This window comes from Chrysochloris asiatica, unplaced genomic scaffold, assembly GCF_000296735.1.
Source record: "Chrysochloris asiatica unplaced genomic scaffold, ChrAsi1.0 scaffold00046, whole genome shotgun sequence".
Taxonomy (NCBI): domain Eukaryota; kingdom Metazoa; phylum Chordata; class Mammalia; order Afrosoricida; family Chrysochloridae; genus Chrysochloris; species Chrysochloris asiatica.
Window position 1 is genome coordinate 16998277 of NW_006408564.1, and position 23266 is coordinate 17021542.

Here is a 23266-nt window from a genome sequence, read left to right on the forward strand (position 1 = left end):
CTAAGTGCCCATCAATGGAAGAATGGATACACAAACTTTGGTACATTCACGCAATGGAATATTATGGTACTTTGAAGCATAATAATAAAGTTGCAAGACACTGCATAACATGGATGACCCTTGAGGATATTGGTGGTGGTAGTTATGTGCTGTGGAGTCGGAATTGACTCATAGTGACCCTGTACAGGGTTTCTGAAGCTGTAATTCTTTAGGGGAGCAGAAAGCTCATCTTTCTCTGTCAGAACAGCTGGTAGTTTTGAACTGCTGGCCTTGCGGTTCGCATCCCGATTCGTAACCACTACGCTACCAGAGCTCCTTTTGAGGCTATTACGCTGAGTGAAATTAGTCAGTCACAAAAGGACAAATATTGCATAAGACCACATATATGTAAAAGCTCAAGAAAAGACACTCATACTAAAGAAAAAGCAAAACAAAACAAAATTCTTTTTTTGGTTGCCAGGGGTGGGAGGGAGGGAATGGTAGAGCACAGGTTAGGGGATAGATACATCCCATTTTGGGTGTTGGGGAGGGCAATACACAAGAAGGGGAGGGAAATGGAAGACCAAGGTAAATAGGGGAACACTGAGGCAGGTTTGCATGGGCTCCAAAGAACAGAGGTAAATAGATACATATGCTCAACCTTGGAAAAACAGGGCTCTGTGATACAGGGATCGAGGCATAATCTGAATGAGTAAAAGAGGGGGTATAATATTAAGATGCTTGACTGTCTTATGGATATTGGTTTCCCTTGCCTACTAGTGTAAAAGAGACACCTGAGTTGAAAAGAAAGAGTATCAGGAAATTTGAATACAGAAAGCTTGTAAGCCTGTCTTCAGGCTATAACTACTAACTGGAATACCTAAACGGGGTTCTTGTGCAATCTTTGTAGTGTATAGGACCTTCGGTGAAATCCTGAGCCCCACCCAAAACCTTCTGAGGTGGCACATTCCCACTTGAAAGAATATACAGACCAGCCTGCAACAGCTAGAAGAAGAGAAAATACTTCCTGAAAGAAAGACCAGCTGGAGAGAAAGAACAACAAAAAATGCATTCTGTTTGGGTATTACAAGAACAAGCAAGCTGTTCACCAGGGAGCTGTGGAGGCAAGCAATCAAGTCCCTTCGTGACAAACCCCCCCTCCAAGACTGAAACTTAGAGGGAACAAACGAGCAGGCATGTAAGCTTGATGGTGATTAGTCATGATAATTACTCACTATTGAATCAAAAGAATCGTATCCCCATCTCCTTTGCAATATGTGAGTGGAAGCAGGGCAAAGTCAGTAATGAAGGTATGGGCTGAATTCAACCACATTCCATAGACTCCCATCAACCTTGAGATGAGAGAGAAAAGAGGATGTTCTGATTGATCTGAAGTTTGGGGAGACTTGGGGACTCCTGAGCCCATGGACATTTACTTAGCCACAGAGAGCTACAGCTGAGAATAAAGCGTCCAGCTGATGTGAAGTGGGGAGAAATGCACAAGTGAAGCGTCCAGCTGATGTGAAGTGGGGAGAAATGCACAAGAACACCCAAACTTGCAGACAGTACCCATTTGGCCTTGCTTCGATGACTTGATGACCAGAGTTCTACTAGAGGAATATAATAAATTTGATTAAGGAAACAAGTGTAAATTGCTACAATTCGATGAACGTGACCTATACTTATGGATGTAGTAACTCAAAATACCAACCAAGAGGGAAGGAGTCTTTACATCAAGAATCAAGCCTATAACCTGGGTATACAGGGTTAATAGAGATGGGCAATTAGACATTGGCTATCTAAAATGGGGTGGGGGGCACTATAAAGGAATGAAGTGACTGGCTTACAAGTTTTCAAGAGGGAGTATAGTTTCAAATTGTGTTGGGGAAGGTAGAATCCCCATTGAATAGTTTTCATCTTGTCTAGAAGGGTCTGGTGAAAGGAGGGGGAATTTGATTATTATGATTCTATAGTAAGGAGCTCTGGTAGCATAGTGGTTACAAATTGGGCTGCGAACCTTAAGGTCAGCAGTTCGAAACTACCAGCTGCTCCGCGGGAGAAAGATGAGGCTTTCTACTCCCGTAAGGATTTACACCCTCGGAAACCCTGTACAGGGTCGCTATGGGTCGGAACCGACTCGACGGCACTTAACAACAACAACAACATAGTAATTGTTATCACAACTAACTGTAACTATCACAACTATAAAGGTAGAAGTTCTGTAACAAAAGGCAGGGAGTAGTTAATCTTACAGTCCAGCAACAGAGGACCCTAAGACCATCAAGAGAAAAGAGCTTGAACTGAATGTGGGATCCTAACTAGAGAAGCAGCAACACCAGAGATGGAGGCAGGGATGAGGACAAGAAAAGATAGATCAGCTAAGGACTCCAGACTCATGGAAAGAGAAAGGCAATGCGCTGGTGGCCAGGAGGCAGGCTTGCAGAGTGTGTCATTTGGCTGTTTAAAAGATTATATATTCCTGAGTGTTTTTGTGTACATCAAAAACAAACAAAAATAGAGGGAATAGAAGCATATACTGTTGAACAATGATGCATGGAGGGAATTGTAATCATTGCAATGAAATTAAATATGATAGGTTGAATGCAAAACTGATGTTCTCCTATGTAAACTATGACTCGAGTAACAATAAAAGCTTTTAAAAAAATCAAATGAATGTAGAATATACCAACTGGTAAAAGTGAAACTGAAAAATAAGCCAAGGAAAGAGAGACTAGAGAATTTAAATGTATTGGAGGGTGGCAGTTGCTATTTACAGAGAACAAGGCAGCATCGCAGAGAAAATCTAAACAGAGACCCAAATGAAGAAAGGGAGTGAGCTGTGGTATCAGTGGGGAGAATGTATCTGGCAAATGCTCTGAGCTGCACATGTATTTTGATTTGAGTGCAACCAGGAGTCCTACATGGTTAGAGTACTGCGGTGGGGGAAGTGGGGTATTACTGAACTTAAAGTGGTGTAAGAAGAGCAACATGATCATCCCTCAAGGGTGTCTATAGAGCATGTGGCTTTTATTCTCAGGAACTTGAGTACCACTGGTGGCTTTTCAGCAGAGGAGTATATATCTAGTATCAGATGCACTTTAAACAGAATCACTTTGGCCACTTTTGTTGGTAATAGACAAATGCCAATAATATGCTATAGAATTATTTTTAATGGCTGCTTTCAATGCATATCTTTGTAGTGTTATCATTTACAACCGTGTTTAGAATCTCCATAGATTCTTTCCACTTCCCATTTATGTCACTTAGGAAAGATTTCTGAGCATGCACTTCCCTACTCCATAGCATAATATTATTTATATTACTGTTGTTTTATTATGGTTATTAAAGTTTTTATTTATTGACCAGTCACTATTAGATAGGAATTTTATGTAGCATTTTATTTGTGTTATCTTATTAGGTCTTCACCAAGTCCTATAAGACAAGTACTATTATTATCTTGCTTAACAAAGAGGTAAACTGAGGCTTCAAAAAGTTCAAGAAACTGCCCAAGACCACACAATTAGTAGGTGGTAGAGCCAGGGTTCTCTGCTAGTCATAGAGTTTTCAGTGACTAGTGATTCGGAAGTAGTTTGTCACTCTTTCTTCCTAGTCTGTTTTTGTCTGGAAGTTCATCTGAAACCTGTCCACCATGGGTAACCCTGCAGGTTATTTAAAAGACTGGTGGCATAGCCCTCAGAATCACAGCAACTCAAGCCACCACAGCTCAACAGACAGACGAGTGGTGGCGGTTTTTAAAGTGTTGAAGAGCAGAGATGTCAGCTTAAGGACTAAGGTGCGCCTGACCCAAGCCATGGTGTTTTCTATAACCTTATATGGATGCGAAAGCTGGACAGTGAATAAGGAAGACCGTAGAAGAATTGATGCCTTTGAGTTTTGGTGTTGGAGGAGAATACTAAACGTGCCATGGACTGCCAAAAGAACCAATAGATCTATTTTGGAAGAAGTGCAGCCAGAGTGCTCCTTGGAGGCCAGGATGGCTAAGCTTCGTCTCTCATACTTTGGACATATTGTCAAGAGAAAACAGTCGCTGGAGAAGGATGTCATGCTGGGTAAGATGGAGGGTCAGAGAAAAAGAGGAAGACCCCCAACGAGATGGATCAACCAGGCGGCATCATTGATGGCGTCAAGTGTGGTAGCGGTGATGGGGTTGGCCCAGGATCAGACATTGTTTCGTTCTACTGTGCATAGGGTCGCTATGAGTCGATTCCAACTCGATGGCACCTGACAACAACAACAACAAGAGCCAGCGTTCAAACACAGAGGACAGTTTGGGATTTTCACTCACATAAGAGATACCCTCGAACAATATGATGGTAAGTCATAAAACACTGCTACAGAGAACTTCCAGTAAGATGGTGGACTGGGCAGACACACTTCACACACCCTCCATAACAAGGATATGAGAGCCAGCCTGCAAGCTACTGTGTGAGAGAAGAGTGAAACTTTCTGCTTCCACAAAGATTTAAAAGCCACAGCCCCAGCGGAGCTATGGTCCTGGGTGCTCTCAGGCCCCAGGTGAACTACAACCAGGAAAAGCCCCAATATCCAAGCAAAGAAGAATTATGGAAGTATATTTAAAACTTCAGGTATCACGATAGAGACAGCCCAGTGGAGAGTTTGGGATGGGAAGTGGAAAGGGGGTGTGCCACTATTACTTTTAAACTGTGAGTTATATAATTGTTCAAACAAATAACAACAACAAAATAGAAACACTATGATTATGTGGTGTGGGGAGGGAAAATTATTTATGGGCTAGTGGGCAGATCCATGTTAATATAGGTGACAGGGCAGGCAACAAGAGGGAGGTTAGCAGAGGGAAAGATGAAGGTAGCAGGAAACATATGGAGGAATGGAATGGTTAAGTGAATAGAGGTAAATGCTGGTTAAGTGAATAGAGGTAAATGCTGTTAATTGTTGGTGTATAGAGGGGATACATAAAAAAGCAATGTATATGGTTTGTTAAATGTAAAACTTATGATCTGCTCTATAAACCTTCACTCAATTCACAATAAAAAGTTAAAAAAGCATTGCTGCAAAGTTATAAAACCCTTAATTAAACAAAAACATCAAAATGTGAAGCTATTGTTTTTCAACATGTTTTCCATCTAGGTCTACATACTTCTGAAGGTGGTACTTCCATCTTTAACCGTTTCCTGAAGAATTCTGTGCTCTTTGATTTCACCACAGCAAAACAGCAGTTTTGGCATCCTTGAGAGACTCAAATTGTGTTCATTTAAAATGTTCTTTGAGTTTGGGGAATAAAAATAAATCTAAAGGAATCAGATCAGGGCTTTAGGGCAGATGGTGAGGGTAAGATTTCCCTATGTAATTCTCACAGGACACTTCTTGCTTGAAGAATGAGCAGGTGCATGGCTGTGATGGGAAGTTTTCCTCAACACAACTTTCCTGGCCTTTCTCTCACCAATGCAATTTTCCTTAAAACTTTCCCTAACAAGCCCTTATGATGGTCCTATGTACTGTGAGAAAATCGATGAAGATTATCCTTTGCAATCCTAACAACAGTGGCCATAAACATCTGAGGTGACCTTTCTGTCTTGAATTGAACTGGCCCCACAAATCTCCTAGAAAGCCATTGTTCTGATTGGACCTTATTTTTGACGGCACCCAAATAAAACTAAGACAAGCGAATTACAGAGAGAATTTGTCTGCAGTTATCCAATTAATTAAAGAAACATGTTTAAACCTGTTTTGTTTAAAATAAACCTCTACATGTATGAAATAAAACCCATTCAGGTTTATCCTTGCATAGTGATACCGTCTTTATAGGCATTTACTATGATGCCGAACAGGTTTAAGCATAGCTTCCAGACTAAGACAACAGGTCTGGTGATCCATTGCTGAACTGAGTCAGTGAAAGCAAGCTCTACAGATCACAATGTTCTCATCTGTTTGTGCACGGGATTGCCACAAGGTGAAACCTTACACAATGGCAGCTAAAAACAAACCACAAGGGGATAAAAAGTTGGCTCAGTTTCTAAAAAATGTCACCTTTACTCTAAGGACCCTTAACTTCAGTTACGCAGTTTGTGTACAGAAAATGTTAACAATTTTTCCTATTAAAATTAAGCAGAATCTCGGGTTCAGTATCCTTTCATTTTTCAGTGTACTGGTATGACATTGTGGGATAAAGCACTGGACCACAAGGTCAGTTTGTACCCCAAGGTTGCTGGTTCAAACTCAAAAGCTGCTCCTAGGAAACCCTATACAGGTTCGGTATGAGTCAGAACCAATTCAACAGCACTTAACAACAGCATTTTAAAGAAGAGTCCTGGTTTAGTGTTGTAGGATAAGCACTGGACTATAAGGTTGGGTTGAACCACAAAGTCGATGGTTCCAACTCACCAGTAACTCTTTGGAAACCCTTCACAGGGATGCTATGAGTTGGAACCAACTCAACAGCACTTAACAGCAACAGTTTTCAATAGGAAGATCTCATTCCACGAAAGGCAGTGTACAACAGAAAGCACACAGTCCCTGGAAGACGACTGCCAAACTTACGATCCTAGCTACGACATTTATTAACATAGGACTTTGAACAATTGGAACTTTTTGTAAAATAGGAACAAAATCAGCATATATTTACAGGATTATTATCAGGATTAGATGAGTTAATACATGTAAACATGGAACAATATCTGGAACATAATAAACCTATGCCATGGGATCAATTCTCACTCATGATGACCCCATGTGTGTCAGAATACAACTGTGCTCTTATTGTTTTCATGGTTGATTTTTCAACAGTAGATCATCAGACCTATCTTCCAAGTCTCATATGGGTGGGTTCCAACCTCTAATTTGTCAGCTAGCAGTCGAGTCTGTTTACTAATTGTACAACCCAGTGACTCCTGGCATGTAATAAATGCTTGAAAAGTGTCAGGTGTTACTATTATTAGTAGCAGTATTGTTTAACAGACAGATCTAAAAGTTTGACAGAATAGTTTACAGTTCCCAAGTGAAAGATCTTCTCATGACTATGATAGTCTTAAATGTTTTCTCAACCTAACAGCCTTTTATAAGTCTATTTCCAATTATGATGACTGTAAGTAATGACAAGGAGCTCTGGTAGCATAGTGGTTACAAATCGAGCTGCAAACCACAAGGTCAGCAGTTCGAAACTACCAGCTGTTCCGTGGGAGAAAGATGAAGCTTTCTGCTCCCATAAAGATTTACAGCCTCGGAAAATCTGTACAGGGTCGCTATGAGTCGGAACTGACTCCACGGCACATAACAACAACAGAAGTAAGTAAGTAATGACACAGTTATAGTGTGGCACTGTAGATAAGCACTGCAGTGCTACCCCCCATGTCAGTGGTTCAAATGCACCAGACACTCCTAGGAAACCATGTAAAGCATCTATCTGATTCAGAAACAACTCCACATCATAGAACAACAACATAAGTAACAACAGCCAATATTTCATAATTCTGATTGCAGGGGATCCATGACTCCTAACAAATATGCAATTATCAAGAGAGCAGGGTCCACAGTTTGCATTTATTTAACCCTCTTTAAGACTTTGTTCAATACTTGGCACATTACTCAAAGCATATTTGAATGGATACATGAATGAAACCACAAGTTACCAGACTGAACATGAACAGAAAATTGTGTGTTGAACAGCCAACCTGGCTTATTTGTAGCCATTCCTTGAATTCCTATTTAAAACCTAAGCACTACAGAGACTTGAGTTTCTTCATTTCAAACGTTTTTACTAATGTTGAAATAGCTGTAGATTTATAGACACTATTTTTTTTTTTTGCTTGTTTGTTTCTACCATCTTATTCCAGAAAAGACTTATAGTGAATTACAAGGATGTATGAACTTTAAGATAAAATTTAAAGGAAAAGGAAAGAGAAAGAGAACACAAGGATGAAGGTGGGAAATACATTTAGGAATAGGACTACATTTGTTTGTTTGCCAATTGGCCTGGAGCTAACTAATTCCAACTCATGGCAACCCCTCATGTGTCAGAGTAAACTGTGCTCCATAGGGTTTACAGTAGCTGATTTTGGGATCTTTCTCCCAAGGAGTTTTTGGGTGGATTCACACCATCAACCTTTTTGTTAGCAGTGAGCATGTTAACCATTTACCGTACCTAGGAACTCCAGCGTCAAAACACTCAGCCTTAAAAAAAAAAAAAAAAAAACCTATGATGTGTCACACATTCACCCTAAATTTTCTAGAGCCAATACCAAAAGTAAATTGGTGACTTACATAATTCACAACAGCCACTGGATGAAGAGACCCATTGCTCATAAGATCAGCCATTCTTTATCCACAAAGTCAACACCCAATGAATATCAATCTCAACAGCATCTTTAGGGCATGAGTGTTCTCTCTCTGTAGCTCATGGGCTCTTAAGGAAGAATAATTCTGTCATACCCTAGGGCAAGCCAGCCAGGCCAAGACATGAAGCAGCATACACCTGGGTTGGAAAGAAATGCAGGCCCAGTTTTCTACTTGAAGAGCATATTACTTAGAATAAAGGCAAATCATATTCTTATTGGATATCACATTTACTACTTTGCTCTCGAGATCAGTGTTTTTATTATTTTAGGTAAGTAGCACATGGCATTTTTGTATTAGTTTAAACATAAATATAATAAATCCTTATGTGGCGATGTGGGTTAAAGTGCTAGACTCTTAAGTCAGTTTGAGCTGCAAGGTTAATGGTTCAAGCTCACCAGCCTTTCCTTGGAAACCCTCTATAGGGTCACTATGGGTCAGAACCAACTTGATGACACTTAACAACAAAATAATAAATCCTCAAAATTGTCCTACTGTGTAAGGATATGACCTAGCTCTGTCTGAGCAGGGCCTCCCACCCTGAGTCATGAGAAAGGAGCTGAGAAATAGCCCCATCATTAACAGTTCAGAGATGTTTCTCAAAAACTGTTCGGGTTGTCCTTAATATCATTCCGTTTTCTTTGATAATAAAATTATTTTTCATACACACATGATATTGTGTGCTGTCGAGTCAATTCGGATTCATAGTGACCCTATTAGATAAAATAGAATGGCCCCATAGTATTTCCTAAGCTGTATTCTTTATCGGAGCAGGTGAGCAAGTCTTTTCTCCTGCTGAGAAGCTGGTGAATTTGAACCCATCACATTTTGGTTAGCAATTGAGTACTTAACCATTATGCCACCTATGTATACAACAGGTGCTTCTCAAAGTCAGGCAAACTTGGATTTGAAACTTGGTTCTGCTACTGCTAGTGTGTTACCTTGTACCTCTGGGCCATACTTTACTCATGATAAAATACTGCCTAACAAGATTATTGGAAGGATAACTTCATGTAAATATTTTGACCTTAGTAGATGAATACCTTTTTTTAACAACATAAAAGATGATTACACTTATGGACCTCACCAGATGGGATACACAGGAATCAAACTGATTACTTTTGTGGAAAGAGATGGTGGCAAACAAGTCAAGAGTCCAAATGTGGAACAGACCATCAACTGGTCATATCCAAGTTCAACCTGCAGCTGAAGAAAAGTCAAACAAATCCATGAGAGTCAAAATATGACCTTGAACATAGCCCACTTGAATTTAGAAACCATCTCAAGAACAGATGTTGATGCATTAAATGCTAACGACTGAAGACCAGAAGGATCTGTGGGATAATATCAAGAACATAATATAGGAAGTAAGCAAAAGGTCATTAAAAATACAGGAAATAAAGAAAGACCAAGACGAGACTCTGAGACTTGTTCTCCAGCATGGTGGTGGTGGCGGTGGTGGTGGTGGTATTGTACCGTGGAGTTGGTTCCAACTCATAGAGACCCTGAATAGGGTTTCCAAAGCTGGAAACATTTACTGGAGTAGGAAGCCTCACCTTTCTCCTGCGGAACAGCTGGTAGTTTTGAACAGCTGACCTTGAGGTTAGCATCCCAACTCTAACCACTATGCTGCCAGAGCTTCTTAGGACTCCTATAAGAGGGAATTATTTTAACAGACTCTACCTTGGACTCCTGGAGTCTTGCTGTGGTGCCGTGGGTTAACGAGCTACAAAGTCAGTCTGAACCACAAGGTCGGCAGTTCAAGCTCACCAGTCACTCCTCGGAAACCCTATACAGGGTCGCTGTGGGTCAGAACTGACTCAAGGGCACTTAACAACAATAACCCTGGACTCCTGATCTGGTGTTATAGGATAAGCACTGGATTGGATCGTGACTGTATGGATAATGATAAGCTATGGACAACATTGGGAAGAATGGATTATTCCAGAACACTTAATTGTGCACATAGAGAACCTGTACAATGATCAAGAGGAAGTCATTTGAACAGAACAAGAATGTGCCATCAGGATTGGAGAAAGACTCATTAACTATCGGCAATATGCAGATGACACAGTTTTGCTTGTTGAAGACAAAGAGAACTTAAAATATTACTGATAGGATCAAAGACCGCAGTTTTTTATATGAATTTCACCTCAATGTAAAGAAAACAAAAATCCTTGCCAAAGACTTCATTTTGCTTGGATCCACAATCAACACTCATAAAAGCAGCAGTCAAGAAATCAAATGACATATTGCACTAGGAAAGTCTGCTGCAAAAGACCTCTTTTAAAGTGTTCAAGAGAAAAAGTATCAGTTTGAGGACAAAAGTATGCCTGACCCAAACCATGATATTGTAAACTGTCTCATATGCATGTGGAAGTTGGACAATGAATAAAAAAGACTGTCGAAAATCTGATGCATTTGAGTTATGGTGTTGGAGAGGAATATTGAAATGACCGTGGACTACCAGAACAACAAACCAATCTGTGTTGGAATAAGTACTGCCAGAAGGCTCCTTGGAAGCGAGGATGTCGAGATTTCATCTCTCAAAGTTCAGACATATTATCAGGACATCATAGTTGGTAAAGTGGGGCGGGAGGCAACAAAAAAGAAGTACCCAACAAGATGGATTGGTACAGTGGCAGCTGCCATAGTCTCAAGTGTAATGGCAGTTGTAAGGATGACCCAGGATGGGGCAGTACTTAGTTCTGTTGTCCTTATGGTCACTATGACTCAGAACAACAACAGTGGGCACCCAAAACAGAGTAACTATTATTGTCTTCCACTTAACACAGTCCCAAGCATGTAATTGGTAACTTAGTGAGTTTGCTAATTAAGTGAGTGAATAATGTTGCGATCCAGGAGTCTAACAATCTATAAATCTCACTAGGGTCTTGAAATCACCATAGCATGATTATTAAGAGCCTCAGTTGTCAGCCTGCCTGGGTTTGAATCCTGATTCCATCACTAATTACCTGTGGAATCAGAGACAAGTTGCAAAGTCAATTTCTCTAATAACTTTCTTATTAAGATTCTGTAGGAACAATGAGATGGTGGTTATATAGTACTTAGTATCATGCCTGGAACACAATAATCACTCAATAAATATTACTATTATTTATTTTATAGAAATACAAGGGGACTTGAAAACATTTATACAAACATTCTATTATTATCCCAACATCTTTTAATGCCATTTTCCATGAACTTTGTGAAGTGCCTTCAGAGAGATAGATTGATAATCAACTACCACTGAGCCAACTCCATGACTCCATGTTTGCCAGAGCAGAACTGTACTCCATAGGTTTTTAATGACGTATTTTTTTGGAAGTAAATTGGCAATGATTTCTTCCTTGGTACCTTTGGTTGACTCAAGATTAAATACTAACAGCTAACAGCAGAGGGAAATAGACTAGAGGACTTCAAAAAGTTCCTGGAAAAATTCAATTATTTTCTAATTCCGTTTTTCCAGACACTTTCTGAAACCCCCCTCTTACATGTATTTATATATGTGTTTATATATGTATGTATTTTGTTGTTGTTCAATGCTATTGAGTTGGGTACAACCCACAATGACCCTGTATAGGGTTACTGAGGCTGTAAATCTTTGTGGTGAAGCAGGATAATATGCTGGACTGCAAGGTCAGTTTGAACCGCAAGTTAGGTGGTTCAAACTCACTCTTTGGAAATCCTATACAGTCGTTATGAGTTGGAACAAACTTGACAGCACTTAACAACAACAAATCGTTGAGGGAACAGAGAGCCTTATCTTTCTCCCACAATATGTACTTGTGTGTGTGTGTATGTTGTTGGTTCTGACTAGCCAGTTCTGACTCATAGCGACCCTGTGTAGGGTTTCCGAGGAGCAGCTGGTGAGCTTGAACTGCCAACCTTGCGGTTCAAACCAACATTGGAGTCCAGATAGAGTGAGTGAGTTCTGGTGTGGCACTGTAGGATGAGCAATGGATTACTAACCACAAGATTGAGTATTCAGACTCAACGGTCACTCCTTGGAAACCATGTTCAGGGTTAACAGCACTAACAATAACAACATATAAATGTGTGTGTGTGTGTGTGTGTGTTCCGACTCATAACGACACTGTACATGGTTTCCAAGGAGACGCTGGTAGGTTTGAACCACCAACCTTGTGGTTAGCCATCCAGTACTTATCTTACACACCAGGACTCCCGAAATATAAGCATATTCCTCCCATATCGACTATATAATTATCTGACCTTTTGCATTTATAATAGTAAGAAATCTATATTGTGCACTAACAACATAGGTACGGCAGTAACAAACACTGAGGTGACAGGGAAGACTGGAACTGGCTGTGATGGTTGAGGTTCTGTGTCACCTAGAATGGGTTATGAATCTCAGTGGTGTGACAGTTATATACTGATGTAATTTGGTAGTTCTAGAATGATATGGTCATCGTCTAATTATATTTATCATGTAGTCATTTTCCATTTCTACAGAAAGCCAATTTTTGCTTAACAGCCTGGTCTTTGGAACCTAACCATGCCAGTAAGTGTGGGGAATGGGTTGAGTTATAGAGATATATGGATTTCAAGCTCATGGAAAAATTCTATTATCTTTTCATTCTGTTTTTCTACAAGCTTTTTGAAGCCCACTCATATATAAAATACTAAAAAATACTTTCTCTTATCTGCTTTTTAACATGTTTTCCCTGGTTTCATATTATGGCATCTTGAAATATTTGTATAAATTGATAGATATGTTTCTAGAATTCACATTTTCTTTCATTGTTTGTATAAATTGATAGATATGTTTCTAGAATTCACATTTTCTTTCATTGTTTGTATAAATTGATAGATATGTTTCTAGAATTCACATTTTCTTTCATTGTTTTTTTTGTTTGTTTGTTTCTATCTATAGGATTTCATTGTCACTGTAGTCTTTTCGTTCTTGTGGTTGGTGGGATCATCAGCTTGGGCAAAAGGATTGTCTGATGTGAAAGTCGCCACGGACCCCAAGGAAGTGTTGTTACTGATGTCAGCTTGCAAACAGCCGTCCAACAAGTGCATGGCTGTCCACAGCCCTGTCATGTCCAGCTTAAACACTTCTGTGGTAAGTATGTTGTCACTGAGGCTTAACCATGCAGATCTTTGTTTGCCAGTTAAACAAATAAAAAGATGTCAGAAATCATCTAGGAAATTTCTGCTCTGAAACTTATCACTGCCACTGTTAAGTGTCATCCAGTCGGTTCCGACTCATAACAACTCTGTATAGGGTTTCCAAGGTGCAGCCAATCAAAAAGGTAATATTTCACTCCATATGTAAAGATGACCCACTAGGCTTCAGACTTTCTAGTGTCAGAATCCATAGACTTTAATGCTGCCAATTACAGAGAACCCAGCTGGTATTAGTAGCCGCTGTTTGGATGGCAGTAAAATCATCCAATTTCAAGCCAAAAGCATATCTGAAATTAAAATTTTAAGGCTGAAATGTGCCAGAAGTTTAAATGAATTATTTGACAGCATACAGTTCCCGGGGGGGAAAAAAGATTGTTCAAACCACACATAGTTAGCATATATCCAACTTTTTGTCTAGAGAAAAATATGCAGACCTAGTAAGGTGCAAGAAAAAATGTATGATACAAAAACGTACTCATAGAAGTTATGGAAATTTTTTTTATCTTCTCTATACCTCTGGGTTAGTTGCTTGATAAGTCTAGAAAAGGGGAACTGTATTAGTTGAACAAAGTCAAATATTAGCATGGCTCTTACAGGAAGACAAATCTAACAGTTAGCAGGGATGCGAAACTGGATTCTTATTTTAAAAGTGTAAGAACTTGTATTATTCCAAGGAAAGAAGCAGTGTCTGAGAAAGGCGTAAGCTATAATAGCAGCAAGAAACAGCAGTTACTGAAGAATGGGAAGCTCAGCTGTGTTTGCTAGAGAAACAACTGACTATAGCAAACCTTAAAAATAATGATCTTTGCTTCAAGGTTAACTTATGTTTCTATAGCTTCCTAAAATTCATTCTGAGAAGGCATTTAAGAAGGGAAAAAGTGTTGCTACACTATTCCTATCATCTGACTGTTGAGTCTTGTCTTGGTGAGAGAGTAGCCATAGAAATAAATTATGTATTAGGATTTCACAATCATTCTCATTTATTACCAGCCACACCTGTATCTCAAGATCGAAGTTGTACATGGACATACATACCCTTGTTTCTGTAGTTGTTTTATACATAGCATTTCATTAAAGTTATTGTAATCCTAATTTCAGGATTGAAGAGAATAAAATCACTTGATGTGTTTGTAATTGTAAAAATAAATATCAGTAAATTATGATATTCTACAAGCACCTTTTCATTGGACTCCTGATATCTGTTATAAGTTTTCAGCTAGGAGACTGAAATTATGAATGAGGCATAATGGTATCATGTCTCTTAAAACTAGAGAAAAAAGGATCAAGGCCAAATGATAAAGGACAGATTTCACGATGTTTCAGTTATGGATTCATATCAATTCTTACCAATAGAAACTCAACTCAAACTTGAGTCATGTTTAAAACAATCTGCATTTCTCTATAGTCTGTTCTTGCACCCTACCTGTAGTACCAATTTCTGTATGTATTAGAGTATTTGCATTACAAGTAGCAGAAACTGACTCTGACTGACTTCATCAGGAGAAAAAAAAAATTGGAAAGGTACTAACTAAATCAGGAAACTGGTGAGACTTGAAGGAACAGACTCTAAAAACTGGACCAGGGTTCTAGATACCAGGCACCAAAGCACAATCTTCATGTTGCTATCAGTAGGAAATTTTATCCAATTTTGTGTTGCACAGATCAAAATCCCAAGTTCCAAAAGAGAGTTCAAGCCACTTGATTACAACATAGCTCTGAAAAATAAATAAAATTCTATAGCTAAAAGGAAGCCATGATGATATTAATCAGCCAAATACAACAATTTATTCTAATAGCAACTCTTCTGGCTTCAAATTATATTGAATTAGCTTATGCAAAACAGAAAGAACGAAAATAATTGGAGAAATGGTAGAAAGAAACCCATGGGTAAAACCCAGGACCAGGACTGTCAGAAAACAGGCTGTTCTCATCCTCCATTTCTTGTCTATCTTTCTACAAGTCTGTTGCATTATTCTCTCTTTGTAGATACAATTTTAGGTCTCTTTTTGGTACACACAGCAGAAGATAGCCATCCCTATAGTTTCTGAGTTTGTATTTCTTTTTAAAGAAACAATATGGGCTGAAATGAATCACTCAGACCCAATTGCAAATTTCTGGTAAAGACAATCTCATTAGCACATCTTGGGTCACCTTTCCACCTCAGGCTCATCAGTTGTGGCTGGGGTGAAAAGAAGGAATATCTGGTAGCATTATAGCTCACACGACCCTTCCTACCAAGCAAATATAGGTTTCAGAGAAGGAGCCAGACACCGCAATAGGTGACCTCAACAAGATACAGGCAATAATAATATTTTCTCCCTGAGTAACAGATTTACTTTCTTCAAAGCACATTGGCAGCTATAATTTCACAGCAGGTAAGTTGTCCAGATATTGCAACCTCAGGGAGTCAAGGCTAAGGATTTGTGTAAGGATCCCCACGTAGTTACAGTAATGCCAGCATTGAAGTGGCAGTCTCCTAATGCTGTTACTGTTAAAACCGATTAAAGACACCCTTCTAGAATCTGTCAGTCAGGGTTTGAATCCTGACACCACTACTCAAAATTAACCACTCTTGGGCAAATTAATTAAACCATGTAAACATCAGTATCATTATCGGGAAAATGGGGATAATTATAGAACAGATCTCACAAGGCTTTGCAAAGTATTTGGCAAGCTAATTCCTGAAAAATACTTAGCATAGTAACCAGAACAAAGCAAATTCTCAATAGTTGTCAGCTGTAGTGGCAACTGAAATGGATGCATTCTCTTAAAGTCAGACAACATTTCAGCCCAAAAAGGAAAAAAAAAAAAAAAGTATTATTTCCCAATCTCTCTTTTTTTTTCTTTCAAGCTTCACTGAGCATAAGCCTTCTATCCAGAGTTTCTATTTCTGCTTGTTCCTCCTCACCCCAGGCAATCTTGATAATTCTTTAGAATAATCTAAATTTTTCTCTCCCCCTTTTTACTCATGCTATGTACAGTCTCTTTCAATCTATCGTTCTGCTGTCCCCACATCTAAGCTTGAATCAAAACCCTTACCCCGATTTCAGTTACAACCTCAGGGAGGTTACAACATCAGGCAAGAAAGGATGCCAAAATCTATATTAAGTCCCTAAAAGGTGTGAGCCAAGAGACCTGTAATATATCTGTGTCTGCTATGGAATCGGCAATCAGTGCTGCTTAAATATGCCCAGGGTAATTCCTTGTGTGTGTGCTTACTCATAAGTTGCATTTCCCTGAGTTCTAGGTTCTCCTTGAGCATTTTGTAATAAACCAAATAGCAACGGAGAAAAGAGTGAAATCAAGGGTTATGGACCAGATAAAATTAGAACCCTGAGAATCCTTCTATTCTGGAAAGATTTATTGACAGAGACTCGCAAAAGCATAATTCAGTCAAGACCTCCCCTTTGCTGGAAAATTTTATAGTTACTGTGCACATGGTTAGAAGATCCTGTATGTAAGTCTGTTTTCTCTTGGATTACCTCATTCATTTTGATTAAGCACCTGTGCTCTAGCAGTGCCTTATTTATCTTTTGTATTTCTATCAACAAGTGGCAAAGAGCATGGCACAGAATAGATTGCCAATTAAAGTTATAGTACGGAAAAAAGATGAAATAGGAGTGAAAGGTCTGGGTAAACCAGTCTTTCATTAGATCAGCTAGGAACGCAAATACTTTGGTTGTTGATATCTTTCAAAGTCAACTTTAATGTAGTTACAACAATAGCCAACTGAATACAATTCATGGAAATATTGTAGACAGTGATTCAGTGCTTTCGTATCATTCACTGAGGACTTACTATGTGCCCAACACTGCTAACTACATTACACATGTTATCTTTAAGGCTCACAACAATCAGCCAAGGGAGGAATGATCATCCTTCTTTCACATAAGTGGGGGAAGGCAAACTTAATTCTGGAGGCTAAATGCCTTGTCCAAGGTCATAGAACAAGTACAGAGAGCAAGCTACTCTGATTCTAAACCCAGGGGGAGTCCTCCATAGCTGACATCCAATCAGTGTGCCTTGACCCATCAGCTCCTAAAATATGAAAATAAACTTGCCCCAAGTCCCTACAGGCCTTCCATCCCTTGGAGCACCTGGAACTTCACCACTATCCAACAACCAAGGGATTAGTTCTGGAAGCAAGGGACTTTCAGAGCTGTGGCCACTGCCCAAGTTCATTTTGATTGGTCAGTGCCATTCTGGAGTGGTTGTTGCATATGCTTGAATGTTGTCACAGCTTTGCACCATGCTATGGTAAGTATCCCCAATAATACAAGAAGAGCAAAAGCAGATGCCATGGAGTCGGCTCAGACTCCAGGTGGCCCATGTGTGCAGAATGGAACGATGCTCCCGAGGGTTTTCATGGATGTGACCTTTCAGCACATCTCCAGGCCTGTCTTTCAAAATACCTCCAGATGAATTTGCACCACCAACTTTTCAGTTAGTCGCTTAGCCACGTGTGATGCCTAGGGATCCCGTTTCCAACAAGGGAGATATGAAGCACATTGCCCTGTATTTAATTCTCAAACCACCAATCGTCTGTGGAAAATAGTTTCAAAGCAAGCCCACATAATGGGTTAGGACTTTTGATTGGTGCCTCTTTCAACAGCAAACAGTTCTATTTCAAACACTGGAGGCAAAGAGGAGTAACACTCACTCCTTGGACTCAGCCACGTCCTTCTGGAAAGGAATTTCTATTGGAAAGTCTCACATTCAGTTCTTGAGAAAACCTCTCAGAGTGCTCTGGAAACTGCACTTCATTTACAGTCTGGTTTCAGCATCTAACACTTCCCAACGTGAGAGGTACTGAAAGTGCAACTATTCAAAAGTCAAACTCCATGCACTCCATCACCCATGTGCTTGCTCCTTTCTGGTTTTTGCCACATCTGCATACCACCTGTACCTTCGTGTACTTCATACTTTGTCATCAAATTGACTTCCTTTCTTTATATCGGGGAGACTTAGTGGCACACTGATTAGGTTCTAGCCTGCTAACCAAAATGTTAGTGGTTCAAACCCACCAACCTGCTCTGTGGGAAGAAGATAGGGCAGTCTACTTCCACAAAAGAGGCACGGGCTTGGAAACACTGTGGAACACATCTACTCTGAGTCAAACACTGTGGAACAGATCTACTCTGAGTCAAACACTGTGGAACAGATCTACTCTGCCTTCTATGGGAACTGTGAGTCAAAATCACCTCGACAGCAGTGGCTTTGATCCATTTTTTTTCCTTACGTCACTTCAATAAATGGGAAAAGCAGTGTACAAGGGTAAATCAAAAAACATTGTCACTAGACTTCCGCTTCATACATGCACAGTGTTACTCTACACTAAACATGTATAAACATGTCTCTGTGATCAGTGACTAGGTTCACACATGACCTCTCAGTAGTACACGTGTCTTAGTCTAGTTAGGGTGCCTTCAAAAAATGTTCCAATCAAAACAGTCTTTTGAGGGGATCCACAGGCCCAGTTCAATTCAAGGCAGAGAGGTCAGCTCAGAAGGTTTTGGTGGCTGTTTGAGGAAATTTCAGAGGAGTTATCTTGGTAGAATTTCTCAAGGGGCATAGGACAATCATAGTGGCTTACTAAAAAAACATTTGAAGTAAATTAAAGACTGCACTGGTGAGAAAAAGGCCAGGAAATTTCCCTGAAGAATTTTTTTTTTCTAGCTCTATAGTGCACTTGCTCATCATCAAGACTAGCATGGACTGTCCCTAGGACAATTTTATAGGGAAACTTTACACCATTAACCCTTACAGCCCTGATCTTGTCCCTTCTTTTTGATTCCTAAAATCAAAGAACATTGAAAAGGAACATAATTGAAATCCCTGGAGGATGCCCAAACAACTATATTAATACTGTATATGAATCAGAGTACAGAATTCTTCTGGGAAGTTACATAGAAGCAAGGAAACACTGTTTTCAGATGTGTATGTACCTAGGTCCTGAAACTTGCTCTCCAGCATAGAGATGCTAAAGCAAATGGGAAGATATAAAAGGAAGTCCAAGAGCTAAACAGAAAAATTCAAAGATCAGCTCGAGAAAATAAAGCCAAATATTACAACAAAATGTGCAAAGATCTGGAATCAGAAAACCAAAAAGGAAGAATACGCTCAGCATTTCTCAAGCTGGAGGAACTTAAGAAAAAATTCAAGCCTTGACTTTTGTTATTGAAAGATTCTCTGGGCAAATTATTGAATGATGCAGAAAGCATCAACAGAAGATGGAAGGAATACACTGAGTCACTGTACCAAAAGGAAATGGTTAATATTCAATCATTTCAAGAGGTAGCATATGATCAAGAACCAATGATCCTGAAGGAAGAAGTCCAAGGTGCATTGAAGGAATTGACAAAGAACAAGGCACCAGATGGAATAAAAACTGAAATCTTTCAAGAAAGTGAGGTGGCACAGGAAGCACTCTCTCAGCTATACCAAGAAATTTGGAAGACAACTATCTGGCCAACTGAATGGAAGAGATCCATATTTGTGCCCATTCCAAAGAGAGATGACCCAATGGAATGTGAGACTCATCGGACAATCTCTTTGATATCCCATGTGAATAAAGTTTTGCGAAAGGTAATACAGAAACAGCTACAAGCATACATTGACAGAGAACTTCCAGAGGTTCAAGACGGATTCATAAGAGGCCGTGGAACAAGGGATATCATTGCTGATGTCCAATGGATCTTGGCTGAAAGCAGAGAATTACAGAAAGATGTTTACCTATGTTTTATTGACTACACAAAGGCTTTTGATTGTGTGGCTCGTGACAAGCTATGGACAACATTGTGCAGTATGAGTATTCCGGAACACTGAATTGTGCTCATGAGGAATCTGTACCTGGAGCAAGAGGCAGTTGTTCAAACAGAACATGGGAACACTGAATGTTTTAACATTAAGAAAGGTGTGCGACAAGGTTGTATTCTTTCACCATACTTTTTCAACCTGTATGCTGAGCAAATAATACCAGAAGCTGGGTTCTATGAAGAAAAATATGGCATCAGGGTTGGAGGAAGACTCATTAACAACCTGCGATATGCAGATGATACAACCTTGCTTGCTGAAAGTGAAAAGGACTGTGAAGATCAAAGAGCACAGACTTCGGTATGGATTACATCTTAATGTTAAGAAAACAAAAATCCTCACCACTGGACCAATAAACAACATTCTTAACCATGGAGAAAAAATTGAAGTTGTCAAGGACTTCATTCTTCTTGGATCAAGTATAAACACTCATGGAAGCAGCAGTCAAGAAATCAAACGATGTATTGCATTAAGCAAATGTGTTGCACAAGACCTTTTTAAAGTGTCGAAGAGCAAAGATGTCAGCTTGAGGACTAAGGTGTGCCTGACCCAGGCCATGGTGTTTTCAATAACCTCATATGCATGCGAAAGCTGGACAGTGAACAAGGAAGACCTTAGAAGAATTGATGCCTTTGAGTTATGGTGTTGGAGAAGAATATTGAAAGTGCCATGGGCTGCCAAAAGAACCAATAGATCCATTTTGGAAGAAGTGCAACCAGAGTGCTCCTTGGAGGCCAGGATGGCCAAATTTCATCTCTCATAATTTGGACATATTGTCAGGAGGGACCAGTCACTGGAGAAGGATATCATGTTTGGTAAGGTGGAGAGGGTCAGAGAAAAAGAGGAAGACCCCCAATGAGATGGATTGACCAAGTGGCAGCATCAATGGACTCAAACATGGCAACAATAGTGAGGTTGGCCCAGGATCAGACAGTGTTTCGTTCTGTGCATAAGGTCACTATGGGTCGGTACTGACTCGATGGCACTTAACAACAACAACATGTACCTAGGTCAAGAAATAAGAGCTTCAAATTCTGATAGTTTTGTTTAGTAAGGATTTCTCTGGTTTTCTAATAATACTTTTCGACTTACCTTCTTTCCATAGGAGAAGGTAACCTTAACAACAAATGCATTCGTAACCGAAAACCAGGACTCAGGCAGATAGTTGCACATCAATGTCTGTAGTAGCATTATTCATAGCAGTCAAAAAATATAAACAATCCGAGTGTCTGAGTGCAGTGTTGTAGCTGTTAAGTGCTGTCAAGTCAGTAGAGGCTCATATTGAGCAAGCAAAATGTGGTTTACCCAAACAAAGAAATAACATTCAGCCATAAGAAAGAATGAAGTTCCAATACATGTCAAGACATGGATGGACTTTGAAAAGATTATGCTAAGTAGAGCCAGATAGGAGATTAGAACTGAAGAAGGATTGCTTCATGGGGACAGAGTTTCTGTGTGGGTGGTGAAAAATGTTGAAAACAGACTGTGGTGATGGCTGTATGGGAGCCCTGGGGGTGCTGTAGTGTTGGGATATTAACTGAATGGTCAGCAATTAGAATCGACCAGAAGAAACTAGAGAATTATAAATGAGACCTTCTGCTTCCGTCAGGATTTACAACGTTGGAAACTCTATACAGTAGTTCTACTCTGTTCTATCGGATTGTTCTAAGAGGAATCAACTCACTGACGGCGGGTATGGGTTTGGTGGCTTTGATGGTGTGAATATGGTTAATGTCACAGAATTGTACACCGTACTATGATTAAAATGGATTTTTTTTTGTTACCCACATTTTGACCCAGTGAATTTTTTAAATTAATGCACTATTATCAAAATAATAATATTTATTCAACTCTGTACCACCTAAAAGTGGAATACTTCATTTTGAGAGGTAAATGTATGTACACACTCAGGCTATGAAGTCCAACAGAACAGGGTTTGAATCTCAGATCCAATACTCACTAAATATATGACCTTGCATCTTATCCTTACTGAAACTCAGTCTCCACATCTTTAATATGGGTATAGTAATAGCACCTTCATCAAATTGTTAGGACTAAGTGAATCAGTACATACAACCCTTTATACAGTGCCTGACACATGTATAAAACCCTCACTCAAAAACGTCATTCTGTTCTAAATAAAGTTGTTGTGGCTGTTGCTAAGTGCCCTCAAGTTGGTTCCAACTCATAGCAACCCTGTATAGTGTTTCCAAGGAGTAGCTGGTGGATTTGATCTGGAAACATTGAGGTTCAAACCGACCTTGCAGTCCAGTGCATCAGCCTACAGTACCATACCAGAAGTAGTGGTTCCAGATACGAAATTGGAGGAGGTCTCAGCATTGAGGTCTAAAGTGACCGTTTGTATTGTGGAGGTTTTCTCCTGAAGGTGAGATTTGTCTTAACCTAGCCAATCGATTAACTCTTCTGCTTTGATTCTTCTTCAGGTCTTCGGATTCTTGAACTTTATTCTCTGGGCTGGAAACATCTGGTTTGTGTTCAAGGAGACTGGCTGGCATTCCTCAGGGCAGAGGTATCTTTCAGACCCGATGGAGAAGCACTCGAGCAGCTATAACCAAGGTGGTTACAACCAAGAAAGCTATGGGTCAAGCAGTGGGTACAGCCAGCAGGCGAGTTTGGGGCCAACCTCTGAGGAGTCTGGTCAACAGCCCAGTGGCCCCACCTCCTTTACCAACCAGATTTAACAGAGTAGTGTTTACATTCTACTGAAGATAGCCCCACTACCTTCCATTTCAGTGGCAGAGTTTTTTTAAGAGCTTAAATCAGTTATGGATGCAGAGAGTATTGGATATAAATCAGAGCTCTGTAGTCCTCATTAAATAGAAATGTCTGTGTCATGCTGAATGATACTTAGAGATGACAAGACAAGAAAAGGTATATTAGTCACCACACATGACTTAACTGGAGAGTTCCTTGTTATATACTCAGATACTTCTATGGTTGTTTTATATATGTGTGGAGCTAGTAG

At 39.7% G+C, this 23266-nt stretch overlaps 1 protein-coding gene across 1 annotated transcript in view; it reads left to right on the plus strand.

The window, feature by feature from the left end:
- SYNPR (synaptoporin) overlaps positions 1-22982 on the plus strand; it is a 339964-nt gene extending 316982 nt beyond the window's left edge. The window contains exons 4-5 of the mRNA XM_006862101.1: positions 13211-13402; positions 22725-22982. Of these exons, the coding sequence (XP_006862163.1) occupies positions 13211-13402; positions 22725-22982 (450 nt within the window). The remainder of the gene's footprint in view (positions 1-13210; positions 13403-22724) is intronic.
- Positions 22983-23266: the final 284 nt, after the last annotated feature.